Below are 27,407 nucleotides of genomic sequence, written 5' to 3' on the forward strand. Positions count from 1 at the left end.
GAAAGAGGAACGGGGCGTCGGGGGCTCAGCTGGAAGAGCTGCAGCTGCAACAAGGCGACCACTGTGTGCAGGGCGCATGAGACCTGCAGCGTGCTGCCGAGAGAGCCAGGATGATGTTGTCTGGCTGGGGTGGTGGGAGAGGATGAGGAAGAGCTGCAGAGATGCTGAGGGTCCCTGCGAGCCAGCTCCCATGGACTCCAGGCCACGGCAGGGGTGCATGCACCTGGTTGGGTGCATTGCCCTGACACAGGCAAGGGACACAGGGTGTGCACCTCTTCTGCTGGGCAATGCTGACAGGCCCCTGCTATGCTCATTTACACTACTGGGCTCCATCATGCCTTGCTCCAAGCCAGGTGTCTGAGGGCCGGGGCATCCCAGCCCCTGGCACAGCCCTACGTAGCACAGATCCCCCCTCTCAGCTCTGCACGCTGGGGACCCCGAGAGCTGAAAGAGACTCCAGCCCTCTAGACCTGGGGGCTTCCACCTCTCCTATGCTCTGGGGATAGGCAATGCAGCATTACCCCTATTCCTCTGAATATAAACCACCCTCCCCTGGATGCACCCACCTTTTCTGACTCTCAGTTTAAGCAGGAGGAAAAGAAATATCAATTAAAGACCCATTTGCAGGGATAGAGCTCTACGGTGCGTCTAGGAGGGTTTTGTTCTTGGCATGTGTTTTCATTCAGATTTAAGAAGCAGGCCACATTTCAGAGACACCATGCTTCATGTCTCTTAAACGCAGCCTGCTTCTCAAATCTAAACGCCAAAAATAAAACCCTCCTAGATGCACCATAGAGCTCTATCCCTGTAAATCGGGGGCTTTTATTCAAAGGAGTAGGGTACCTGGACTAGTCAACAGGTAGAGAGGGCTAGCTGGGCTACCTAAAAGCCAAGGCTTGGGTGTCAGGAGCTGTACATCTCATCCTGGACCCTGTCATGGGTTTGCTGCTTGGCCTGGTGAGACTCAAGTGGGGGTCTCCGGAGGGGTACAAGACAGGGGAGGGGTGCGCAGCCTCCCCCGGTACCACATCCCTTTGCTGTGAGTATGTCTGGGTGGCTGGCGACTCCCCCTCCTCTTTGTGTGGGTCAGCAAGAGCCTCCCCGCATGGCCTTGCTCAATGAGCTGAGGCCAGCGCCAGCCTGCAGCCACAGAAAACCAGGCATTGTGGATTCTCTATCCATCCTTGGAGGCTTTTAAGACCCAGGTAGACAAAGCCCAGGCTGGGATGATGTAGTTGGGGCTGGTCCTGCTTGGAGCAGGGGGTTGGACTAGATGTGAGGTCCCTGCCACCCTCATTTTTTATGATTCTGTAATTGAATCCCAGCTCCCCATGCATGCAACTTCAGGGGTCAAATGCCAGCTATGGACTGTGGAGAAGGAAGATGTCAATGCAAGGCCCCAGCAGACTGCACCCAAGGGCTGTGTGTGGCAGGGAGAGGCTGGAAGCCCCTTGGGGGTTGGGCTCCCGCGGGTTGGCATGCCTTTGCTGTGCACCGAGAAGCCGAAGTTATCAGCTTTCCCACTACACCCAGCACTTGTTCCTAGCCTCAGTGAGCTACAGAAGATCAGGAGCTTGGCAGGATTTCAGCCTTGCTTTGCTTCTCCCCTTTGCATTCAGGCACTGAACGAAGAACAAACACTGCAGACACCCAGTCCACCAGCCAGATCCCTCTGGCTTGCAGCACATACGGGGTGATGCACTGTGCACAATCTCAGCTTCTCTTTAAAAAGAGAGGTCGGTGTCCAAGGCTGGGGGCTGTGAAGCAAACCCTCCGGTAGTGCATGCCGGGATCGGCAGGCCACCTGGCACAATGGCTCTGAGAGGTGCCAACCCCTGAGCCCTGCTGCTTATTAGTGTTCACTCTGAACCCTAATGAAGACACTAGAGCATGTGCACAGACTGGTTCATGGACCTGTTTAGCAGACTGAGCGGGGGGAAAAGGAGCAATGTTTGGCCTAAAGGCAACTAGGACTTGAAATATTGGGAGATGAACAGGGAAAGCAGGAAGAGGAGGACAGGCTGCAGAGAGCAGAGAAAGGGAGCAGCTTTTCCTGGCAGGAGATGCCCAGTGACACTGAGCACAGACAGCCTATCGAGGGCTGGGATTGTCGGCAGAGCCTGATGCAAAGTGGAGCTGGGCACTTCACTGTCTTTGGCCTATTAAAGACCCCATCCTAAGGGTTGCACTGTCTCCGGCCTATTAAAGACCCCATCCTAAGGGTTGCATTGTTTCCAGTCTATTAAAGAGCCCATCCTAAGGGTTGCACCATCTCCGGTCTATTAAAGACCCCATCCTAAGGGTTGCACCGTCTCCGGCCTCTAAAGACCCCATCCTAAGGGCTGCACTGTCTCCAGTCTATTAAAGACCCCATCCTAAGGGTTGCATTCTCTAAAAGCCCCCTTCTCCACTGTGCAAACCTCCCAGGGACGCTGATGGGAGTCTTGGCATGGCTGAAATGGAAAGAGGAACCATATCTTACACTCCTGGCCCACAGGTATCCCCTAATCCCGTTGCCCTCCAGGAGCTTGATACCCTCACAACATCTGGATCCCTGAACTGAAGACCCCTGCTGTCCAGTGGGAGGGACCCCTAATGGGCATGGGCAGCTGGCCACAGCCCAGGGTGCGGCGCAGGACAAGAGAGGGCACGTGGAGAGCTGGGATGAGGGCAGCGGGTGCAGGAAGCAAGGGCTGATGACTTTGGCTGTGACTGCTGGGGACTGCCAGGGGCAGAAGCTCAAGGTCAATGCCCGGGGTTGGGGGGAGAGGGGGGGAGTTGGAATTCAGCTGCCCTCTGCCCGACACGGGGGTGGCCTGAACACATGGCACGAGGCTGGATGGGAGCCAGACATTTGTTTGTGCCTGGACTTGGCTGCGGCGCTGCTTATGTGACAGTTCCTGGCACCCTTATCTGCCCCAAGCTCCGGGAAATGCTGATTCAGTCGATCCCACCCTGCCCCGGAGGACTCGCCCTCATCGACTCCTGCGGAGCTGTTGACAAACAAGCAGCAGAGCGGGGCCCAATGAGGCGAGCTGCGGCCGAGGACAAGTCCCCCAAAGCCCGAGCGGTGTAAATCAGGAGTGGCGAAGCCAACAGGCCCGATTCTCTGCAAAGCCGGCCACTTTGCACGGGTGCACGCTGCAAGGTCGCCCGCGGGGATGGCGAGGCTGTAAACCCCAGCAGCTGGCTTGCACGGGGGCACGGGGGCAATGGGTTGAATGGCCACCGGGCTAGTGCCATGGTGCTTAAAGACAAACTGAGCCTCCAACTGGACCCAAACTTGGCCCGGCGCTGGAAAACTTTCCACATGGCTTGCTACCCGGGCTTCGTCTCGACCGGGAGGAGGAGAGTGGCCAACATGGCACAAAGAAGTGATCCCCGAAACAGCTGATTTTGTCAGCGGGCCAGCCCGGCGCCCAAGCGTGGTAGAGCCCGGGAGCAGATTAGCATCGGAAGCAAATCTTCGGACTCGGTGCAAGGTGGGCTGGGCAGGCCAGGCGGGTTTACGCCACCCCGAGGTCCTGCAAGCCTCTCCTGCCAAAGCCTTGCCGAATTCAGCCGTGCGGCCTCCCCTCTTCCTTTCCCTTCCCTTCAATGGAGCTGCGTTGATTTACGCCGGCTGAGGATCTGCCCTCCCCTTTCCCCCCTCCCCTGCCCCGGAGCTTTGTGGTTTCTGTGATGAGGTGAGGTCAAATCACAGGGAAAATATGATCTGAGGGACGAGAAGAATGAAAAGCAAACACACTTAACGGTGGGGCCCGGGGACGAGCCGGGGAAGAAACACCCTCGTGACTGCCAGCGAAGGGAGGAAAGGGCCGATACCGTGCGGCGGAGTCATCTGTGGAGATGCCGAGAGATTATGCAGACCACGACCAAGGGTGACTCAGGGCAGGAGGAACAGCTCGTCCTGCCGGGCCAAACCCCAAAACCATCCTCCAGATGCATAAACAATGAGGAAAGGCCTCCCAGCCCACCCAGCGCACTGGGGAGGTTTCTCCGGAGGGCACGCGGCGTATCTCTGATCGGAACAGGAGGCCGATATGGGTTGCAATCGCTCGGGGAGAGGGAACAGGCCTGTGAAACCGGGAATATGAGCCACGGCCGGCCGGATTCGCCTCCCACATCCATTGCTGCCTGCTAGTACACATGGCGCTAACCATGGCAGGGGGGAGAGAGAAGCAGCTCTTCCTTTTGCAAAGGGAGGACTCTGCATCGGCAGCCCTGGCCGCCGGCTGCACGCCCTGCATGGGAGCATCAGGACTGGAGACTCGGGGATCCCACGGCCGAGATGCAATGCGGGCCCGGACGACCCGGTTGCACCGGGTTTTGCAAGATGAATGTGCAGGTTCTTGGGATCAAGGTCCTCCGAGCCTCTCATGACCACGAGCTAACCCAAGCCTTGCCTAATTCAGCCTAGGTCCACGCAACACGAGCTGTCACGACGCGATGTTTTGTCACCCTCCAGGAGTTGCGACCTATGCTGGGTGAAACTGAGGATGAATCGCCCACTAACATCACTACGCCACACCAGTTTCCATAGCCAAGCGCAACATCACGTAGCCACCTTTGACCCTCAGGGGCCAATACTGAGCACAGCTTGAACCCAAGGCACCTTAACCCCCGAGCAATCCCATCCCCAACCCATCTGCTGCAGACCTAATAACATGAGCTAAAACAGAGGTGTATTGCTCTGGACCCGGATTTAGTCCCCATGAACGATCCCCGCAGAGGCATCGCTGAGCTCTCTTTCTGCACAGAAATGGGTTCAAAACCACGCGGGAAACTCATGGCCGAGCTGAAACCGGCCTCCGAGGTGCAAACCTAGAAGACAGTGGAGGATGACAAAGTTTGAAGCAAACCTTGGAAAAATCAATTTTCCAGCTGCAAAGAGGCCAGGTAGGCGGATAGCCCTCGATAAGCGAGCCACGTGGAAGACCGAGGCTGCGTTCACTGGGTTCTCCAAGCTCTTATCTCTCCCCTTCTCCCGCTGCCTGGTTTTATGGCTCTCAAATTGCCATCTCTGAAATAGATACGCTATGTAATGTCACTTTATCGATCTGACTCTTGCAGCACTTCTGCGATAAACGAGACATTTCTTTCCAACCCAAATGCACAACGTGGCCTGATTTTCCATAGCGGGGATCTCAAAGTCTCAGCTAATCACGGACGGTTGCATCAGAAAATGAGCGGGTATCAAGCGAGGTGGCAGAGGTTTGTAGCAAAGACGAGGCAGGATGCAAGGAATGAATCCAATGCCCGTCCTTCCCGTGACTTCGAGTTGCATGACAGGGCTTGGACTAGAGGTGACCTCCTGAGGTCCCTTCCAGCTCGACTTCTCTAAGATGTCTCAGACCGGGAGGCTCTAACACGCTTTATGTTTCTACTGCCCAGTGGAAGGAAATGGGGAAAGGGCCAGCAAATGGTTTCGCTGCAGGTATTAGCAATGCTCCCACAGGAGACAGAGGACCCAGCACAGAAAGGCCACGGTAGGTGGAAGTGTGCATACCAGGAGGTCCTGCATGCTTTCGAACAAGCTCAGAAAACTAAAGAGGCTTCAGCTTTTGCAAAGGACTTCAAAAGAGCGCATGCCAGGCCTCAGCGGGCTCTGAGTGTGGATATCATGGAGTAACCGGCCCTGGATTTCACTCCGTGCTAAGCAGGGGAAACGCACAACTTGCTCTCCCGGGATAATGCTATTATACGAGGCTACAAGGGGATGAGGGAGACAGTTTGCACTTTGCAAAGAGCTACCCCAAGGTAGCAAGCATACTTCAGGTTTACTTGCCCCAGGTAGTTGAGTTAGCCCATGTTTTCCAAGGGTAACTTTATCCTGGGTTTACTGCAGAGTAGGTCTGTGCCTCGTGTATTTTACCACGGGGTAAAATCAACTGGCTGGGAGTAAGTGCTTCGCATGTCTTCATTACAGGGCAGAGCCTGGATCCCAGCTCTGGAGCCCTCCCTTCCCCCCGAAAAGTGGAGACCAGGGGCTTCGGGTTGGGCCTTCTCCAGTCCAGTTTTTCCTAGTGTTCACACCAGGATCCTCGCTGGGACAGCTCCGTTTTGTAGCACACAGAGCTGGGCTCTGATCGCCTGCCTGGGTATCCTCAGGGCTAGCCCTAGATTAATTAATTTCCCATTATAACCCTTTGTAGATCCACGGAGACGGGATTTTATGCTGCTTTGGAGGAAGTGAATTAAACCTCGGCAGTACGTGCTGTAGGTTCGAGATCATTATACCCATTCTACAGGCAAAGAGAGGAGCAGTGAGGTACAGGTTAAATCGGGGGTCCAGATCCTACAGCCTATGAGATGGATCTGCCTCACCATGCAGTGTTATCTGGTCCAAGAAGCCAGGATATTGGCAACTGGGCTGGAAACACGGGGCTGGGTCTGAAGCATGGAGTCAGCAAGGGGAGGGCAACTGGGTGGGGAGTGTGAGGCCAGGCCATTACCACCAGTAAGGGGAAAATCAACCCTACCTTCAGTGAGCTGCTGTGATTTGTCTTGCTATTCCTAAAGGTTGCTGGCCCCTAGGTTAAATGACATGCCTGGGGGCACTGCATAAGTCAGTGGCGGAGGCAGAAACAGCCTCCCAGTTTCTTTCTCAATGCAAATGCTTGGCCTCAGTTAGGTCACCGGACATACCAACCACCTCTGCTTCCCTCAGTGCTCACAGGGAGCAGTTTTGCTCCCCAAATTGCTCCCTCTCTCCGTTCCTTACAAGCCATCCCGATCCCTCGTGCAACGAGCTGATCTCTCCCGACGCACCGCCCAACACGAGGCCCAGCGGAGGCAACAGAAACGCTTCCCTGCCTGCCTCTGGGGCTTCCCAGTGATGCTCTGGAGGTTGATGCCATTCCTCAAAAGTGCAGCAGAAAACAAGCATGCATAAGTATCTTATTTAAATAAACCTTGACGGGGGCGTGTGGAAGCGATAACATCAAGGAACCCAGATTAGTCACACTCTTGGGACACCCATGTGAAAAACCCTCCCAGCCAGATAACTGCCCTGCTTCTTGCTGACACAGGAATGGATATCTTCACCCTGTTTTACAAGCCCTGCGTTTTCTACAGAAGTTGTTTTTTTTTAAGAAGGCACAGCTCACCTCTGGGAGAACTCGTTATCTGGCGGGCTACTGGCACAATAGAAAGCCTGTTAAAAATAGAGCGCTCTTTGGACTTGCATGCTGCTGGCTTTGCACTTCCACCAGCTGGAAAGGGGGAAGGAGAGAGATCGGCTTCTTATCAGTTGCTGCCTCTCCGAGCCAGAAAAGGGGCACAGGAGTCATGCATGTCATGAGCCGTGGCTGTACTCAGCCTCGTCTCTGCAGCCGGCGGGGCTTAAGGCAGGCATCTTCAGCGGCCAGATCGAATGGATCAAGCCCTGAAGGAAAGGCGACTCCTCTTGGCATTGCCACGGGTCTGCTGTGTGATCACCAATGTGTCACACCTCTCTGTGACTCGGTTTCCCCATCTGGGTTCAAAGACCTTGAGCTTCCTCTGTCGGCTAGGCATTTAGGCTGGACGAGGGGGCTAGAGAGTCGCCTAGCTGGGAGAAGGAACATCATGCTATAATCTCCTTTATGATTGAGTTTTACAGCATAGCTTGACCTGGGTTTGCTGCAGTAAGTGAAGGAGACCAGCCCACAGCTGGGAGGAGAGGAGCTGGGCTGCGGGGAGCTGCATGTGGGGCCAGGAGCAGCATATAGCACGTGGGGAGAACAGGCTGCCTGCACGGCGCGGTTGCAACTGGGGAGGTCTGTGGCTTATGGGGCATGAACCCACCCCCCTCCCCCAGCTGCCCAGAAGTCACACAGCCGTGATGGTGTGTCAATACTTACGGGAAAGCTTGCAAGTGTGAAGGTAAATGAGCTTGTGAGTGTGCATCGGTCCAGCTGGTGCAAAGCAGCCTGGCTTCACTGGAGCCACTCTGGTTCACACCAAAAGAGGTGCTGGCACGAGTGGGTGCATTACAAAGGAGAGAGAAGCCAAAGCCCAGATGTATATTGGAGGCTACACGGTGGACAGATGCTGCAAAGTGAGCTCTGAGTGGGCACCGGGTTTGGGCAACCTGCTCAGTTTCGAATAGTGACCTCTCACCTCTCCTGCCGTTCAGCCCTGAGCCCATGGCTGCAAACCTGGACTGCCACTGCCCAAGAAACGTGGGTGTGACCCTGCCCTGGTGCTTCGCTCTACCGGGAACACAGTTAAATGCGAGAGAGAGCTGCAAAACAACATGCTGCAGCCTAGGCTTGGTGCTGGCCCTCATAAGATTGTAGGAAAGTCAGGCTGGAAGGGACCTCGTGAGGTCTAATCCAGCTCCCTGCTCCAGGCAGGAGCATCCCTGACTAAAGCATCCCAGCCCCATGTCCATCCAACCTGCTCTTGAAAACTTCCAGGGATGGAGGCTCCAGAACCCCTCCCGGCAGCTTGTTGCAATGCTTGACCACCCTCACAGTCATGTCGATCACAGACCCGACTCTTATTGCGCAAACCGATGCCCAAAAGGCTGGCTCTGCCCTCCAGAGATTAGCTTAACTCAGTCTCTTACCAAGAAGTCACCTGGTCCTAAGGGCTTTAGGAGTGTACAAGGCCTGGCTTTTCAAAAGGGGCTTGTGGTTTGTTGCACGAGACTTTGAAAAAGACCTGAATTTCAGCACCTTGCAAAAACCAGACCCCACAAAAATCAAAGCCCCTGCCACACTCACAGCCTATTTCTTGGCATGGAAGCCTGCCCCCTGCATCAACACAAGGACCAAGCGAGGCTGGCGGGTGTCCACGGGAGCCTTCCCAGTGACCTGGAAAGAAAAGCCTTTGGATTCGATCCATGCAGGTTGAATATTAATTCTTGTTGCTTCGCCCAGCAACTCCGTCATAGCTACACCCCCAGGGTGATCGGCGTTGATGGCCAAATGGGTCCGAGAGCAAAATGCAGGCCGGGGCTCTCCTCATTTGTACACACCAACCAGCCATCAACCACCCCATCCTCCCTTGTCTCCGTGTGATATAAACTTCCTCATCACAGGCCAGCCTCCATGCAGTGGTCGTTGTGCATTGCCCAAGATGGGCCGAGTTCCCCCCCAGACGCAGCTGCACTTCAGTGACCGTTCAAGTCATTTGCTTTTCTGATCCTTCCATGGGTGCACCCATAGAAATATCGTATTTATTATCCTCCCTCTCTAAGAGCTAGCTTAAGGTCTCCGAGATCATAGCCCGAGGCATCCAAATTGCTGAACACAAGTGGTGCAATCCAATCAAGCTGAGACTGGAGTCTGTCTCTCCCATGCGGAGCATTTCTAATGATGCTCAGAGAGGTCCTGATGAATTCCTTACTTGCCCTAATAAATGTATATTGCTCTATAAAGAAATTTTGGGGGGCAAAAATCTTGTTGGTCTAATAAAAAACATCACCTCTGTCCATGAGCCCCAATTGCTTATTGCTCTATAATTCATTTCTCTTAGCTCCCTAGTATTTCTTGCTAGTACCACAGTAATGCAAAGGAACCTCAGACACGTATCGGAGTCGCCGGCACCATAATCTCACTTATGCTGGGATTTACGTGGACAGGGAAAAACATGTCTGCATGCCCCCCTGGCACAGAAGCAGCCCACCCAAAACACAGACTCCTGCTCCGCTCTCTTTTGATCTCATCCGTGCCAGCGGGTCAGCGAGGTCAGAGTTCGAAAGGCTGCAATCCTGGGGAGAAAGACAAAACTGCACGCTCCACCGAGCAGATAAACACACGGGGGGCCTCTCTGCCTCTCCTCTCTCACCGGTATAAATCAGGTGTCAAGCCAACATGGCGGGATGGATGTACAAGCGAGAGGAACCTAAAATATGCCAGAAGGAGAAATGACACGTGAAGCCAGGCTGCCCGATGCATTCGCACGACATCTCCGCTCCAGGGCAAGCTCCGAGACTCAAACCCTGGTTCATCGGAAATCACCGGGAGGTTTGTCCCTGATCCGAGCGGGACCGGGGTGTTGCCGGCAGAGGGTGGAAGAGTCGGCTGCGTTTGCTCTGTCTGGTCTTGCACGTAACACAAGTACCTGAGCCTTGCACTCTTAAAACCTACAGATTTCGGCACGGCTGGCTCAAGGGGCGAGACTCAGAACGGGTACCAGGAAACTGGCTGAGCAATCAAGTGGTTTTGAAAGAAACCCCTTTACTTTTGGGGGTTCTTCCATTCACCGTCTTGCTTCCCTGGCTTGAGAGGCTCTGCAACCACACTGCAATTTGGGCAAGCCTTTCTGGAAAGGAAAGCAAAGAATTGCAACATCAAAATCCCACACGTCTCGCTATGCCAATCTGGAGATCTCCCAGCCAGCAGCTGCCTGTCTTTCAGCCCTGTGTTTTGTGCTTGGCCTAGCAGGGCCTCCAGCTTTCATCGATTATTGGTGAGCACAGCTGCAGCAAGCTCATCAAAACTGATCGGTCGGGCATCCCCAGCTACCTGAGGCTGCAACCTACTTCACTAAAGAGAGAAAAAAATGACATAAAAAATAACTTCCATAAAGAGAGAAAAAACGACAGCTACCCCCTATCCGTTCCCCTTTGGGTCGGCTCAAATGTACTTCCATGTAACATCTCACTCTCTCCAACAATCGACATCTTATCCCATCGCCTCTTCTCCCCCTAAGGAAGGTCGCACGCTAGTGCAAACATAGCACGATCAGGTCAGCTTTGCAGCCCAGAACTTTTTGGCTCGTCCGGGATGAGTATTACCAAGCATTACTTTCACACCGAGGCTTGTTTGCTTTCTATCTTCTTGGCGGTTTAATATTTATAGTTCGGGGAGATCTGCTAATCCCCCAGTACAATAACAAAAAATGTTATACGCGGCGGGTGGATCAGCAGGCTTCCGGGTGCAAAGAAAGGACGTGTCGGGTAGTCTTCTCCGCCAGGTTGAATGAAGTTAGACAGCTCCCTGGATTTGTGGGATATTGCTACAGATTTTGTTAGGTTTTTTTTTCCCTTGCTGAGACAGGCCATGATGATCTCTCCCACCCTGCTTTCATTTTAATCAGCCCATTTAAATCCTTCCAAACTTTTCCCCGTGTCATTAAGACATTCTGCTTGCTTGCACATCGACTAGATAAAAATATTAGGAAAATTAGGATATTAGGGAAACATTTTCTCCCAAGGAGGGTGGTGAAGCACTGGCATGGGTCACTTAGAGAGGTGGTGGGGTCTCCAAGCTTGGAGGTTTTGAAGACCCGGCTACACAAAGCCTTGGTTGGGAGGATGTAGTTGGGGCTGGTCCTGCTTGGAGCAGGGGTTGGACTAATTTTCTAATTATTCTAAAAACAGCACTTTTATCTCCTCTCTATACACTGACTTGCACATAACACAAGTGCCTGACTTCTGGCCGGTTCATCTATCAACAGCCAGATCCTTAGCGTGATACCCATCAAAACGTCGCTGTCGAGAGCATAGTGGTGCCAATTCACATCAGGATGAGAACCTGCCTCCGAATCTTTTGCAAACTAGGAGGCAATATTACGGTGAAAATCAAAGCTCTGAAGAACAAGACAGATCCTGTTCTTCCCTGGGTATCCGCTGAACCGGCAGCTTGCTGCTGTTTGCACAATGCTTAGCAAAAGCTAACGGCAGAAGAGGCTCTCCGGTTGCAACTGCGGTGCTGACAGTTAGAAACATTATGGGGTTGGCTCCTCGAGAGGCGTAAACCAGCCCGGGCACTGGAACGATGTCGGTTTACGCCGCTGAGGATCCGTCTCTGTTAACGCCGGCCTCGAAGCAGAGCTCATCTGCGACGGGAGCCACGGCAAGAGATCATGAATACAGAAGGCAGCACAGAGGCGTTGCACAGAGCAGCTGTTCCAATGATAGTGCTCAAGGCTGCCGGGTTAGGAGGAAACAGCTAAAAACAAATAAAATTCCTGGGTTTTTTTGCTCGAGGTGTTTTTCACAGCAGGCTCTTCTTCGGAGAGCTTTTAAACCCCCTTTGAGATCATAATTTAGTGCCTGGGGGTCTTGACCTGCTGTGGGGGTGTCCTGACACCGCTCAGCTTTTAGGGTGATGGCTGCAGGCAACCGGTCTAGGGCCGACCCCAACCCAGCTCACACCCGGCAGCACCTCGAGTACAACTGTGTGGCTGCCCCCACCAAGTCGGTCAACCTCTGTTTTCATCTGAGCGCGAATGGTAAGATGGGGGTGATGCCACTAAAACCTGTGGGATTCCTCTGATTTTGATCGGTGGAATCCGGATCTGATTTTTGCATGGGTGCAACCTCGCGGGGCCGTGACACCTGAGCCACGGGGGCAAGAAGGCGGCCGGCAGAAGTGAGAAGTGCGTATGGAAAGGAAGGACCCCTCTCTCTTCCCACCTCTTTGTGCTTCACGTCGCACAAGGGGGTTTACATATTGCACTGCAGCGAAGGCTGAAACAGCCCGCACGAGTGCACTGCAAAAGCCAAGGGTTTAGGCAGGCTCTGGAGGGCATAACGTGCTCCGTGCTTTCCACCCTTGCTCTCTCCGGACGGTTTTCTGTGGGGGCTGGTAGCAATGTGAATGTACCCACGCTCTGATCTCAGCCCCTGGGCCATAAACCCAAAGCAATCCAGCCATGGAAGTGAGCAAGCTTTTAGGCTAGTCCTTTCTCCCTCTCAAGAAGCACAGCCGCAAAGCCCAAGCAGGTTCATTTAGCCCGGTGGCTCTCCACCTTTTAAAGACTCAAAGCCCCTTGGGAATGCCAGCTTTTAGCTTTCACTCCTTTCTGGAGAATGGAAAAAATGCTAGAGTGAGTCTTACGTGGCAAAGGACTGAGAAAAGCCGCAACAGGGCAGCAGGGTTGGGATACTTGGGTTTCCTATTGGGAATCTCTGGGTTTATCTTTTGGGGGTGTTGGTTGTAGCCGTGTTGGTCTAAGGACATAGGCAGACAAAGTTTGTTGGGTAAATGTGATATCTTTTATTAGACCCACTAAGTAGTTGGAAAAAGAAAAATTGTTCTTTGCAAGCTTTTGGGTGCAAACACCCTTCTTCAGGGTGTTTGCACCCAAAAGCTTGCAAGGAACAAATTTTCCAGCTACTTAGTGGGTCTAATAAGAAGGGTGAAGTGGGTCTAATAAGAAACACCTGAAGAAGGCTGTTTGTGCCTGAAAGCTTGCAAAGAAAAATTTTTTTTCCAACTCCTTAGTGGGTGTAATCAAAGATATATCACATTTCCCCAAAGAACCTGGGTTTATCTTGTGAATTGTGTATAGGTGTCTGTGCTTCTAACAGTGCGGCACCCTGCAAAGGCTATCATGGCACCCCACAGCACGCTGGTTGTGAATCGCTGATTTAGCCCAGTGCCTTTCACAAGTCGATCAGCTGCCTTGTGGCGGGGGGGGGGACTTTTAATTCAGACTTTAAGAAGGGAGCTCCTGTTTGCTCTGCATGGACCTTAAAGATCACCAGCCACATTCAGCACAGTATGGTCTGCTGCAAATACCCCTTGTCTGCATATCCTCTGCTGTTACGCGGCAGGGCTGTTGCTCACCACCCCAGAAGTGAACGCATTGTAAGAGCAGGCTACCGAATACATTGGGATCCTGCTGTATCTATCCAGCTACCTCCAGGGGCTCTGCTATGGGGTTTGAGCAGCACCATACGCTCTCTACTGGGTCAGTGCCATGCACAGCTGGTACTTTTCATGTGCAAAGCGGGAAGGGATCCTGCCCCAGCTCCAGTTTGGCTGCATACTGCAGGTTGCAATGCAGCAGCGTGACAAATGCTTTAAGCTTCAGGATCATGACCCTCTCTTTCCTCCTTGGCAAAAGCCAAAGCCGTGGGGAATTTCACCAGATGTGAACAGTTTGCAACCCCTTTGACAACCTTACTGACCATCCCTGGCAGATCAATCACTTTTTGACACCCTTCTCTAGGAAGGAACTACAGAAATGATGCCTAGTAGCCTAGTATAAGTGTACTTCACTGCCAGGGATTCTGGTGCCTAATTAAAATGAATGGTGTTACATGAGCACAACCTTACCAAACCCCAGGGCTGAATTAGTACCTCTGGGTGCAAACACAAATGCCGACAACACAACGCACTAGGCAATGAGCAGCTCCCTGCAAGTGATTCCTTTGCTTTCTCTGGTCTTACTCCTGCTCCAAACACAACCCGGTTCATCCTTCCCCCGAGCCCTGAAGTCACTCACAGTGCGATGCATGTATCTGAGCAGCCCTCCCCTGCTGCGAAGCAAATCCCAGAGATTAAGATGTGCAGTTGTCTATTTGCTGAAATTTTTACTGGCTCTGTGAATAATCTGCAGGTGAAATGTCCATTACCAGGACGTGGCAACTGAGACAGCCTGTCTGTGCGTGTTGCCTGTGGTCCCACAGATATTTCCCGTGCTTTCTGCTAGTAGCAGGGACCCGCCGTGGAAAGGGGAGACTAGAAGCAAGGAAGTGGGTAGGACCCTGCATCCTCCCCTATCTATCCTTGCTGCTGGTATTTGGGGAATTCAGCCTGAACAATTGCAGGGCACCAGGATCCCACCAACACCCATTGAAGTTGCTGGGGATTTTGCCATCGACTCGGAGAGAAGCAGGTCTGAGCAGCGCAGGGATAGCAGGTGTTGCATATTCAACTGCAGCACACTATCATCCAAAGGGGTCTGGATGTCACAGAGCGGGGTAATTTGGGTGCAGCGAGATGCTGGACCTGAGGGGTCGGGAAGAAACATCCTTAGCCATAGCTATTGCAAACTCCCCCCCCATCAGCACATCTCCTGGAGTGGACCCTGCTTTTTCTTGCCTATACACAGTGTATCCCAGACACGACGCCAGAGAAGTCTGCCCATAGCCAGAACATCTGGGTGGTGGTGAGTTTTATAGACTGCTCTTTCTCCTTGTCTAACAAGGAGCCTTTTAATTGACAACACCCTGCCACATGTCCTAAAAACTGGAGTGCTGCATTGTTTCGCATTTCCCCAAGCAACAGGCCCATCCCCGACACGCACAAAACTCAGCGGGAACTTTGCTTGAGTGGAGATGGGAAGATCCCAGGACCTTCCCAACCTGATCTCATGTTTGATGTCTGAAGCAGATCCCCATCCTGAACGGTGACCGTCCCGACTACCGTTCACGCGTGTGCAGCCACAGGGATGTGCTGTGACACCCGCAACGGCGGAGAGGGAAAGAAAGGAAGATGCTCATACAGGAGCACAAGGCAGGGTGGGCTCCTAGGAGGCTTAGGCACAAGTCACCCCTGGCCGCAGAGCTGGGACCTAAATCTCTCATGGCCCCACTTGGGAAGACAACGGCGTCCGCGGTGCTTAAGAGCATCTCCAGCCTAGGAAATCTCCCTGTGTACCTACATCCCCATCCACACACAGCCTGAGCTAGTAAAGAGTTAATACTACTTTCATTCTCTGAGTGTAAACGGTATGCTATCCATGCGCTGACGCTGTGAACTGCACAGTGGATCCGGCATGCTACTGTACAGAGCCTGCCAGAGCCCGGAGCAAGGGTTTGCTGAAATTCAGCTCCAATTCGAGTCCGTTAAGATTCAGATCCTCGTCCTGGATGTCAAGGCACAAAACCGTGGCCTCTTGTAACGGGACAACTTTGGCTAGGGACTGGAGCGGGGCTAGCCCGGAGAATACTTCCAATACCTGGGTTATAAATGTTCTCTCTGTTTTTTGGGAGTGGGAGGGAAAAAAAAAAAAAAAAAACAACCCAAAAAAAACTAATGCCAAAGCTTCGGGAAAATCCAGACATTTTCGTTTCATCTCCCAGCCCAGAAGCGGCCAGGCTCCACCGCGAGACACACAACATCAGGCTGAAAAACCCAGCGCTCTGAATCTCCGGGCAGTAAATTACTCATCGAGGAAAGCGCCACGAAACAATTGCTCAAGAAGGAGAAGGGGGAAGAGAGAAGGAGAGCGTTTCAGGCACTTACCAGCGCGTAGACAGAACTTAGCACGGAGCAGCAGAGGATCAAACCCAGGCTGTGATAAACCAGATATGATCCCATAGCCAAGACGCTTAGGGCAGCATCCAAGAAGCTCTCTGGGCAGCTGGGAGGAGGAGAGAAAGCTTCTTGCAGGGATCCGGGCTTGGAGAGGAGTTGTCCTTCCACCGCGACCCCTTCAGAGGTCTGGCCGGATGGCGCTCAGCCCGAGAGGCAAATGACAAGCCAGCCCAGTCCTCCTCTTCGCCTTCTCATTGCTGAGCACCTCCAGCCGCTTCATGCATGTAGGCAACGAGTCCATGTGAAAAGGAGCAGGCTTGTGAGTGTGTGTGCATCTGTGTCAGAGCGGAGAAATCACATCCATATGTCAAAACTGCTATTCTGTTTCCTTTTTATGAGGCAGTGGGAAGTTCAAATCATTTCTTTGTCGAATGCAAACACACATAGAGAGAGAGAGGGAGAAATGGGAGGGGTGGGGGGGGGAGTTGTAAGGGGTGGGGGAAAGGTTTTAACCACTGCTTTATTTTTAGATCCAGTAATTTTATCTTTTAAGGTTTCACAGGGAGGGGGGCGGAAAAAAAAACGCCCCCTTTTTTTTTTTTTCCCTCTCCCCCTTCAAAGCAAACAAATCACAAGTTTTCTTTTTTAAAAAAAAGCCTGAAGTTGGAACTATTTTCACTGAGCAATTACGTTTGTGCAAGGAGGGGTGCTGTTGGCTTGGGCTTTTCTATTGCTGCTATATTTCAGTGCATTTCAGCTCCACAATAGGTTTATTCTGCCTGCCTTCTCCAGCTTGCAGCCGGCTCTCCTTGGGAGCAAGATGGATTTTTTCTCCCTCTCTCTCTGCCTCTCTCCCCCCTGTCTGTCTCAAAGGATCTGCAGTTTCAAAAAGCCAATTGAGGAGGGCATGGAAGCGCGGGGCTGAATTTTTTTGCTTTCTTAAAGAGTTGACTTGAGATGTCGCGCTCAAAAAAAGAAAAAAAAAAAGGAACCCCCCCCCCCTTTTTTTTTACTGACTGCAGGACATTTTCTGACCTCCTCGCCTTGCCATCTGCAGAAAGGCACCCTCTCTCCTGCCCACACACACACACACACACACACACACACACGCTTCTTGTCCTGTCCCAGAAAGAATAAGCACCCAGATCCCGAAATTAAAAAGAAAGTTGCTGATTCTCACTCGGGCTGGCTGCTGCTGCTGCTTTAGCTCCGCTTAGCAAGAGGAAAATGCTGACAGCCTGTTTACTTCCACCCAGAGCAGAGAGAGGGCATTACCAAAAAATTGCTATGGCAATTTTGGGGGGGATCTCTCCCAGTTATTCCCTCTGTGGAGCTGCCTCCCTCCAGCATCTACCCTGCAGCTTCAAGCCACCCCCCAAAAAAGAGAAGCACGCTGTTTTTGCAAGCAGCCGCCTCTCGATTTGTGAGCTAAGACCACCCCCTCTAACCATTCCCCCTTACTCCCAGGATAAAATTTACCAGCGTGTTATTTCCAAGACAGGATCCTTACTCCAGTTTCATTCATAAAGTTTCAAGGAGAAGAAAAAAAAAATCAACACAACTCTCCCCCCTGCCCCACCCCGTGACACACACTTTTTTTTGGCAACGGCGATAGTTTTTGTTTAAGCCAAAAGGGCTCACCAGGCATCCATTGATCAGATCTGTGTTTTCCAGAGGGACTGGGGTAGGGCGCTTAGCTAATCCCTGCTGAAATCATTTGCCAGCGATTGATTTATTCTGGCACAAACAGTGGATTTCTGCTTATTATTATTATTTAAAAGGAGCTTTTGGAGCCTCTATCAAGGTCTTTGTAGAGCAGACAGGGGGGAAAAAAAAAAGCAGCCTGAAGTTTTCTCCGGGTGGACCTCTGGCCACTTCTCTTTTTGATTTCTTTGAGTGCAAAATCTTTAAGGTTGGCTTGCTTTTTTTTTTTCTTCACAACCCCCTTTTGGCTGTGAATGGGTGCCTTCAGCTGATTTTATGAAAAGGGGCTCTTTCCAAGGCTAAGGTAGAGAGGGCTTCCTGTAAGAGAGAGGGAGGGAGGGAGAGGGAGGGGGAAAAAAAAAGTGAAAAAAAAAAAGTTCAGCTCTGGATGCAACCTCTTCCTCCCTGCTCTGCCTCTCAGCCAGTCTGAGAGGCTCTCAGTGAATGCCTGTAGTTTTAGAGCAGGGAGGCAGGTATAAAAATCAGCATGGCCAGGACCCCATTGGCTGGCCATAACCACCATGTGATCCTCAGGCAGGGAACCACAGGGTTAGCTGTCCACACCTCCCACCCCACCCCCTTAGCCCGTCCCCCCACCCCCTTCCCACCCCCCTCTTCCCTCCTGTCTCGGACCTTCCCACTCCTTAAGGAGGGAGCTCGGTGCCTTTGCAAGCTCTCACTGCTGGTTTCAGCGGCTACACATGTCTCCACTTAGGCCGTGCATCTGATCGCAACCCTTCTGGGAGAGGAGTGGGATGGGGGCGAGGGCGAAGAAGGGGTCCCGGCTATAGGCGACGTCGATCATGCACAAAAATCCAGCCCTGACCCCGGCCTGGGAGAGACATTCCTGGGACGGTGGTGCAGGGCAGAAATGGGGTGGATTAAACAAATATGCATGCTGGAGCTTGATGCCCTGGCAGAGAAAACCGCTGCAGCCTGAGGGGCCTGGCTCGCTCCAGAGGGGAGAATCTGGCCCCGGCTTAAATGCTCCAGGCTCCCCCCCCACCCACCGCCCCTGGGAAAGTGATAGCGTCTTTGCAGCTAGCCTGCCGAGCCGGAGCTTGTGGCGCTGGACTTCTCCTCTGTGTGTTTGCTCACATATTTTGGACGGCGGGGCCTTGCTCCGTGCCCGCCTTGGTGCAGGGAGACAAACAAACAGGGAGGCATCCACCCGCGGCTTCTTTGCAGAGAGGGTCGCTCTGCTCGGGCCCTGCAGGGGCCCCCGGGAATTTAATGATTAAAGACAGAGGCCAGGGAACTGCTGAAGCGGCACCGTGCTAACCGTTCCCTTGCCTCTGCCCTCTCCCTCCATCCGAGGCAGCTAAGGCAGGGAGGCGCGGGCTGCAGAGGCCCCTGAAGGGTTTGGCGCTGATATTTGGGGCCCAGGTTCTGCATGTCTACAGATGGTCACAGCAGCCAGGAGTAAGTGGCCACCCCCACATTGCTAATCTTTCCTGTCCCCCAGTTCAGGGCAGCTTGGCGCTTGTTATTTCAGTGCTAAACAGGAGCTCAGCCCTGCATGAGAGCCAGGCCTGGCTTTTCCTTGGCTGTGTGGACACAGCTTCAAGCCCTGATGGACCAGACGAGATGATCCAAACCCATCAGGGTCTTTCCCCTGACTTCCTCGGGGCTGGGGCAGGTTCATGAATGGGACTTGGTTTACTGTGCGCCTGCCTTATGCTATGACGCTGGATCCAGAGAGAAGTGGGGGAAACCAACTGGGAGATCAGGACAGTCAAATTCCCAGGTACATTGCCCTGGTGCTAGGGAGCATCCCTGGGGCAAAGCCAGAGCAAATCAGGTTCACCGAATGCACCAGGTCGGGGTCACCAGCAAACATGCACGCATGACCCTGACTTCTATCCTAGCTAGTTGCGGAGCCCTGCTCCTTGTAGCGCCTGAGCATCTCAGGCCCTGACTATACACTAAATGTACCTTGCTCTGGAGTGACATCCTTGAATGCACTGTTGCCTCTTAATCCAGAACAGCATTCCCGCATTCACGTGGCACTTCAGGCTGGCTAATTAGCACCGCTGGATCTGTTAGCCCCGTGATTCTCAACCAAGGGCCCCTTGTTAGACTCCAGGGCTCCCTCAGAAAATGCCAGCTCTGAGCTTTCAACTGGTATTTTGACTACAGAAAAGGGTGGTTAACCTGTGGCACCGAGGCCACGAGTAGCACCGGCAGCCTCCGTGCATGGCATGTGACAGATCAGGGTGCGGACAGGCAGCACAGCAGCAGATGGGGCAGGGAATGGAAAGCAGAGCAGCGAATTGGGCCGGGAGCACAGGGAATGGAGCAGAAAGCAGAGCAGCAGCATGGGGAGGAGATGGGGATCATTCGGGCACTTGGGGAGTGCTATATATAGGATCTCTGGTTTCACCTGTCAATCATGTCCGTGCACCTAACAGCACTAACACTGCCTTGCACCCCACAGCACCCAGATCTGATGGCACCCTGGTTGAGAATCACTATGGCAGCTCATCCCCGTGAGAATTAACCCATCACTGACAAGGCTACATGAGGCAACTTCCCTGTTTCTGGTGGCAGAGCCATGCTGCTTCTCACCGTGTCCACAGGTAGTGGATTGGCTTCCCTTCAGGGAAGGTTAGTGGTGAACGAGAGAAGGTTAAATGATGGATAAGCAGTGGCAGCACCACCAGGCTATGGTGGGGACAGCAGATGGCAATGCTCTCCCTCCTGAAAAGCCACATACATGCTTTGATAGTGCTGCGACATGGCAAGTAGAGGTTGCCACTATAATAAGCCTACCCAGCCCCCAGCCATGGGTCTACAATTCCTCAGTGGTGGAGCAGGTGGAAGAAGATGTTAAAACCTCAACGGCTGCAGAGGTGAACGAAGGCTGCGGCAGAATGAGATCTCCAGTTGTCTTGGTCTCCTTGCCACTGGATCAAAGTCCCATTCTGTCAAGAACTGTGTGGAAGCTGATGTGCAGCAGCTTCATGAAAAAGGAAATCACGCACAGGTATCTCCCATGACAAACCAAAAATCCAGAGCCACCCACCCTGCGTACAAACACGTGCCCAAGTTGCAAGAGAGCCTGTCACTTGTGGATTGGCCCTATCAGGCATCTTTGGAACAACAGATAAGGTCATCATGGAAGACAATCATCCTCGATTGTGAAGGATTACCAGTGATGACTATCCTCATTGGGCAGAGGGGGAATGGCAACCCAGAGAGACGGAGGCCATGTCTACACACTGGAGTCCCTGCTGCCATGTCTACCTCGGAAAGGCTAAATGGCGATGCGTCCTAGTGCAGGTGCAGCATCTGCCGCCTTTGCTGCCACATTTCTGCAAGTCATGCATGGTGAGCCACCCACAGCACTGCCCCGTCAGCTGGGGTAATGCGAGCATCGCTATGTCCAAAAGGTGGTGCGCTCTTCCTCTGCCCGTACCTGACCTAGGTAACTCCAACAGAGTTTTGCAGTGTGGACCAGGTCTGAGTTACTTGCTCAAGGGCACGACAGAAGAGTGGGGCAGACTCCAAGATTGAAGCTGGATCTCTGCAGTCCTGGCATAACACCCAGACTGTGGCATGATCCTTCCTGTCTTGGTCATGCATAGTCAGTTGTGTTTGGGGCACTAGAGACATGCTCAAGACATGCTCATGGGTGAGGTTATGATTTCCCCCCTGTGGTTAGTAACAGGATGGATGGATCCGTTCCCCTGAGTGGACTTGCACACTGGTGCAAACAAGAACAACTGTGCATGTGTTTTTGGTCTTGAACACATCTGCACATGACATGATCTGACCTGCATCCCTTCACAGGCCAAAAACGATTGTGCCATGTTGCTGGACTTACATTCACAGTCCGAACAACACAGGGGAACCTACATCCACAGTCCGCACCCGTTACCTGGCTGCCCGCATTCTCCGCCAGTTTGTTGCATTCCTATGACACTATGATCAGTCTTATACCAGGCAAGGAGACTACGACACAGTTGACCTAAACTAAAGAGAGTTTACTGAACCGTAACAGATACCATTCTACTTAAAACTGAAGTAACAGTAGCAGTTTAAAAATTTAGGCTTGTAGCTAGTCAAAGCAGATGCTCACCACCCCGAATGTTGTGAACGCAACTTCACTGGGTGATCAGGCCGTGAAGTCTTGTCCAGGGCTCCTGGCTCCCACGTCTGATATCAAAACAGGATCTTGGATCAATGATGGGATCTCTTCAGGCTTTCTTCAAGAGTGTTTCGAAGGGTACACGCCCTCACTTTTTTTATATATCGTATAATTTGCATTTCTTAATACATAAAATTAACTTAAACCTTCCTCCTAATGCATATTAATCATCTTGCTTCTGTTTGCCAAATATGGTTACCTTTAACTGAAATTTTATATTTTGACGTAAACTTTTCATTCTTAGGTGGGGGTAGGTTTTGCTCTGACTGTTCCTTTTTTGCCCAGGTTATATTTATTCAATTTAGCTTGCCAACTTCCTGATTTATTTTAAGTCAGGGATAGTATTTTCCCATCTGCTCCTTTTACTGGGTGCAAGTCTTGACCACAATTCAAGCAAAGCATGCAGCTTGAGCTGAGCACAAAGATCAAACCCAGGCCTGAAGGCCTCTGGGTCCCAACACCCTCTAGGAGTGTCTACACATGTGCTTAATGTGCATTAGCTTATTTTAATGAGCACTAAAGCGTCACAAAAACCTGCTTTTTAGCTAATGTGCATTAAAATAGGCTAATGCACCTTCTTCTAGTACCTCACAATGGAGGTACTAGATTTAATGCGCATTACCTAAAGTACACTAATGCACATGTAGATGCACCCTCTGGAAATCAAAGTGGTCCCTCCTTAGTTTCTTATCTGGGTGGTGGTTTCTCTTCAAGAGAAATGACGGTTCCACCCTGGGAAAAGGCCTATTTTGCTATGTACTGGTCTGCCCAGTTCGCTGGGAGGGAATTTGGATTGAACCTGTGTCTCCATTCATATTACTCAATGCCCTTCATTGATTTGAAGTGGGGAGAAATCTTTGATAGCACTGCTCTAATGCAAACAAACTTGCCTGTTGTGCTGTAAACCCTTAGTTTTGCAAGAGTTGTTCCCAGAAACAGAGTTAAATATCAAAACCTCATGGAGCTTGGAGGGGGGAATTGGACCATTTTGCTTTGTTTTCACTTGACTATTGATGATCGTGGCTTATGTATAAAGCAACGGCCAAAATATACAGGGTGGGCCTTGGCTTTGCCAAAATATACCGCCGTGAACAAACAGGAAGCAGCTTAGCTTTGTAACTGAATTCTTACTTCTTGCATATACATTCAGTGTGCTCGGAGGCATGTCATATATGTAGGGACCTACTGAGATTTCATGGGGCGGGGGGGACCTTACTGAAAATAAAATGCTGGCTCCCTAAAGGGAGCCAAGAGTATTCTGGGTGCTGTGGTAGTCTACCGGGGTGGGGAAGTGGGGATGGGGATCTACCTGCTCAAAGTATTACCGACAAGATGGCTGGTGCTCTTCCTCCCCTTGCTGCTGACTGGCTGCAAGGGCTGCCTGTCTTGTGGCCCTGCCCCTCTCCACCAATTGGTGGAGAGGGGTAGGGCCACATGACAGAAAACCACAGCCAATCAGAGGCAAGGGTCATGGCCACCGGGACCTCTCAGACAATCAGAGGCATGGGAGAGGCCTCCACACTTTGCCCACCTAATGGCTGCCAGGCCCCGTGTACTGCCCACAAAATTGGCGGGTAGCTACCCCAAATTTGGTAGGTCCCTACATATAGGGGAATGGCGAGTGGATGTAATGAGGGAGAGAGAAAAAGAAATGAAGAAATCTCACACCTTGCTTTCTTCCATGTGGCACTAAAATGTGGGGGGAAGTGGGCACGCTGGAGGAGAGGGACAGGGTGCAACTAGATCTAGACAGGTTACAGGGTTGGGCGGATGAGAACAGGATGGGTTTCAACACTGACAAGTGCAAGGTGCTGCACCTGGGGAGGAGGAACCAGCAGCAGCCCTACAGGCTGGGGAACTCCCTTCTCACCAGTGCAGAGGCAGAAAAGGATCTTGGAGTCATTATTGATGCCAAAATGAACATGGGCCGACAGTGTGGGGATGCGGTCAGGAAGGCCAATCACACCTTCTCGTGCACCCACAGATGCATCTCGAGCAGGTCCAAGGAGGTGATCCTCCCCCTCTATGCGACACTGGTCAGGCTGCAGCTGGAGTACTGCGTCCAGTTCTGGGCGCCGCATTTCAGGAGGGATGTGGACATCATGGAGAGGGTCCAGAGGAGGGCCACCCGCTTGATCCGGGGGCAGCAGGGCAGGCCCTATGAGGAGAGGCTGAGGGACCTGAATCTGCTCAGGCTCCACAGGAGAAGGCTGAGGGGGGACCTGGTGGCCATCTGCAAACTTACCAGGGGGGACCAGCGGGGAATGGGAGAGTCCCTGTTTCCCTGAGCACTACCAGGAGTAACAAGGAATAACAGCCATAAGTTGTCCGAGGGTAGATTCAGACTAGATATCAGGAGGTGCTATTTCCTGCCCATGGCAGGGGGTCGAACTTGATGATCTGCTCAGGTCCCTTCTGACCCTACTTACTATGAAACTATGAAACTATGGATGGCAAAGCTCCCGTTGACTTCAGTAGACATGGGATTGAGCAACTGACAAGGACATTGTGCAGACCTGTTTGTCTGCTGGACTTTGGACATAAAGCTTACCTGCAGGGAAATTTATATACACATGCAAGTGTGTGCATGCCAGAAAGATCCAGAGATGCAAATAACTGATGAGAACAGGTTGGAAGAACTTGGCTTGCTTAGTCCACAGAAGAGAAGACCGAGAGATTTGCTAACTGTCTGCATATACCTGTAGGGTGGTTGTAAAGACAATGAAGGTGGACCTTTCTCTGTGGCTGTGTGGGGTAGGGCAAGGAGTAGCAGTCTTAGATTGCATCAAGGGAAACTTAAGTGGGACATTAGGAAGAACTTTTAGATCAGAGTCTGATTCAGCACTGGAACAGATTCCCTGGAGAGGCAGTGGGATCTCCACCCTTGGAAATATTTAAGAGCAAGTTGGACAAACACTTGGCCAGGCTGGTTTGGACAAGGGTGATCCCAGGACCATTGTCAGAATCTGCAAAGTGTCCATTTTATAACAGCCTTGTTGGGTAGAGCAATGATATTCCCCTGTGTTACATGGGTCACGGAGGCCCAGAGAGCCAACATTGCTACTCACTGTTAATCCCAATTAGTCTGAGCCATCCTCCCTGTCTATATATTACCTTGAGCTGCACATTCTGCTTCCTCACTAGACGTCTTCTAAGAACCAGATTATCCTCTGCTTGTCCATCGCTTCTCAGCCTTTTGGCTAAGATCAAGTGTAGATTAGATAATAATGTGTAGATATCTATATATAAATATATAGATTAGATGATCGCTTCTTGGCCTCTTGTGGGCTAAGATCAATTGGGGGCATTTGAATCCCAAGACCTTCTTCTTTGTCTCATGCTTTTGGGCTTTGCTGGTTGCCTCTTGGGGCTGGGAAGGAGTTCCCCTCCCTCCCCCCAACTCCTACATATGACAGTGGTTTTATTACATCTTCCTCAGCAGCATTGGGTGCTGGATCCAGCCCAGATTGGGGATGGTGATTGGGCTGTGCCAATGCTCCTTCTGGGACTAAAATTGGGAGGTTTCTGGCTAGAGGGGGACTTTGGCCCTCTACTCAGGGCCAGATTAATCACCATATTTGAGGTCATGGAGGAATTTTGCCCCATGGTCAGACTGGTAGAGAATGTGTGGCAGGGGTTGCCTTCATCTGTAGTGGGGGGCATGGCCCTCTTCCTTAGACAGAGTACCCATTAACAACCTTTGCTGCAGTAAGATGTAACCTGTCCCCCTGCTTTACCTGCGACACGTTGGGGTGTTATGTCATGTGGTTGTATCAAGGTTCATTACAGGTCTGCTATTAGGTTAGACCAGTGGCTCTCAATCTACCTGCCATAGTGAGGCACACTTACAGCTCTCAATGTGTTACGTGGGTTGCACCCACACAACTTACTTCCTGCGTAAACATTTAATAGGATGTCACATGGGCCGCAGCAGCGTGCTGATTGGGTCGCATGCTGCCCATGGCCCACAGGTTGAGAACCACTGGGTTAGACAGTGGATTTGTATGGGAGGGTTTTGGATAGGGATGATCCTGCCTCAGGCAGGGAATTGGGTTAGATGACCTCTGGAGGTCCCTTGCAGCCCGACTCCCCTGTGCTATGATTGAACCCAGCTGGAGCTTGGGCAGTTTGAGTGCCCTGTAGGCTGGTGCAATGATGTGAAAAATGGGGTTCCTTTCCTCTGTAGCCTATTATTGGCCCTAATGGGGTGGCGAATAATATGGCAACATCCCTGCAGAAGGGGATCTGAAGAGTGGAGTAACATCTTCTCACAGGCAAGGTAAAAGCAGCGTGGGACACTCCCACCCGCCCCTCACGGCTGCATTAGAACATGCTGTGCTGGGAGGTGGTTGGGTTTATGTCTCAGGCTTGCTTTGAAAATAATAACCAATAAAAAGGATCGAATGGAAAAAGCCATAAAGCATCCAGACATTTATGAAGCTGGGCTTGAGAGTAGCCGCACCCAGGAAAGCCAAGCTGTCCAAGGGTTTGGGCTTTTATTCCGACTGCAGATCAAATTGATTGCACTTGCAGAACTCAGAGGTGAGTTCCCTGCCTCCTTGCAACCCCTTAATTGCTCAGGCTCAAATGCAGCCAATAGATTTGAAACCCAGAGTGGGCTTTCATCTGCTTCTCACATTATCACCACTGAGAACGATGCCGCAAGAGGAACTTAGACGAGAGAAGTTTATTTTGGATGATGCATCGGGCAGAAGGGAATCCGGCTGGATTGTCAGATTAACAGATTTTAAAACAGAAAGGGCCACTAGAACAGTCACTGGGTGGTGCAAGCCAGGGATTTTTACCAAGTTGCCACTGTGCTAAGCCCTCTCACTTTGGTTAAACGACAGCGTAGCTTCCAGGGAAAAGACATCCTCTCTGGAACTGAAAGCTTCACAAGATGGAGAATCCACGACTTCCCTTGCTAATTATGCAAGGAATAATCACCCTCACTGGTAATAGTTTGTTCCTAACAAAACTGGGTGTGTCTACACATGCATTTATGCCGGTTTAAATTTACTGTGCAGTAATTTACTGTGCAGTAAGCGGGAATAGGCCGGTGTCTACACGTGCAGGCATTAAAGTGCATTAACACTGTGTGGATTGACTTGGGACTAAAGTTAACCCCAAATCAGTCCACACACACTGTGCAGTAAGGCATGTACATGTGCATTACTGCACAGTAACTAATCAGGTATGCATTTGATACCTGCATGATGCAGGTATCAAATTTATGCCCAAAACAGCATAAGGTGCCATATTTAATGTGCAGTACTGGTGTGCATGTGTAGATGTGTGCCAGTACTGTGCAGTAATTTCATTTATTGTGCTGTAAATGCCCATGTGTAAATGTGCCTACTGTGTCCCTCTTCAGATCCCAGGCATTGCTTCTTGCTATGCCTTTCTCTACACAATTATGGAGCCCTTTAAGTTTTAGTATTTTCTTCTCATGAAGGACCAGTAATCAAGCCTTCTCCCAAACTTCTGGCATGAGACAGACTCAACTCTTTGAGGATCTCACCAGAAGGTTTTTTCCCCCTAGCCCTTATACTGTTTTTGTGGCATTTTTCTGCATTTTTTCCAATTTCTCAACTTCCTTTAAAAAAAAAAAAGCAACATTGAGAAGT

The 27,407-nt window shown here is 51.6% G+C and overlaps 1 protein-coding gene and 1 pseudogene across 3 annotated transcripts in view; one reads left to right on the forward strand and one right to left on the reverse strand.

Moving 5' to 3' along the window:
- The window catches only part of PTH1R (parathyroid hormone 1 receptor), a 185,601-nt gene that overhangs the window by 125,043 nt on the left and 33,151 nt on the right, over positions 1 to 27,407 (reverse strand). The window contains exon 2 of one of the 3 annotated variants that reach the window (XM_006026420.3): positions 15,915 to 17,948. In XM_006026420.3, coding sequence (XP_006026482.1) covers positions 15,915 to 15,989 — 75 coding nt within the window. In that variant the 5' untranslated portion in view covers positions 15,990 to 17,948. Of the gene's footprint in view, positions 1 to 15,914; positions 18,082 to 27,407 lie in introns of those variants that run through there. The other 2 variants (XM_025207342.1, XM_025207343.1) reach the window with 2 other exon arrangements.
- LOC112550744 lies at positions 24,961 to 25,124 on the forward strand (annotated as a pseudogene).

Source organism: Alligator sinensis, unplaced genomic scaffold, assembly GCF_000455745.1.
Source record: "Alligator sinensis unplaced genomic scaffold, ASM45574v1 scaffold1298_1, whole genome shotgun sequence".
Taxonomy (NCBI): domain Eukaryota; kingdom Metazoa; phylum Chordata; order Crocodylia; family Alligatoridae; genus Alligator; species Alligator sinensis.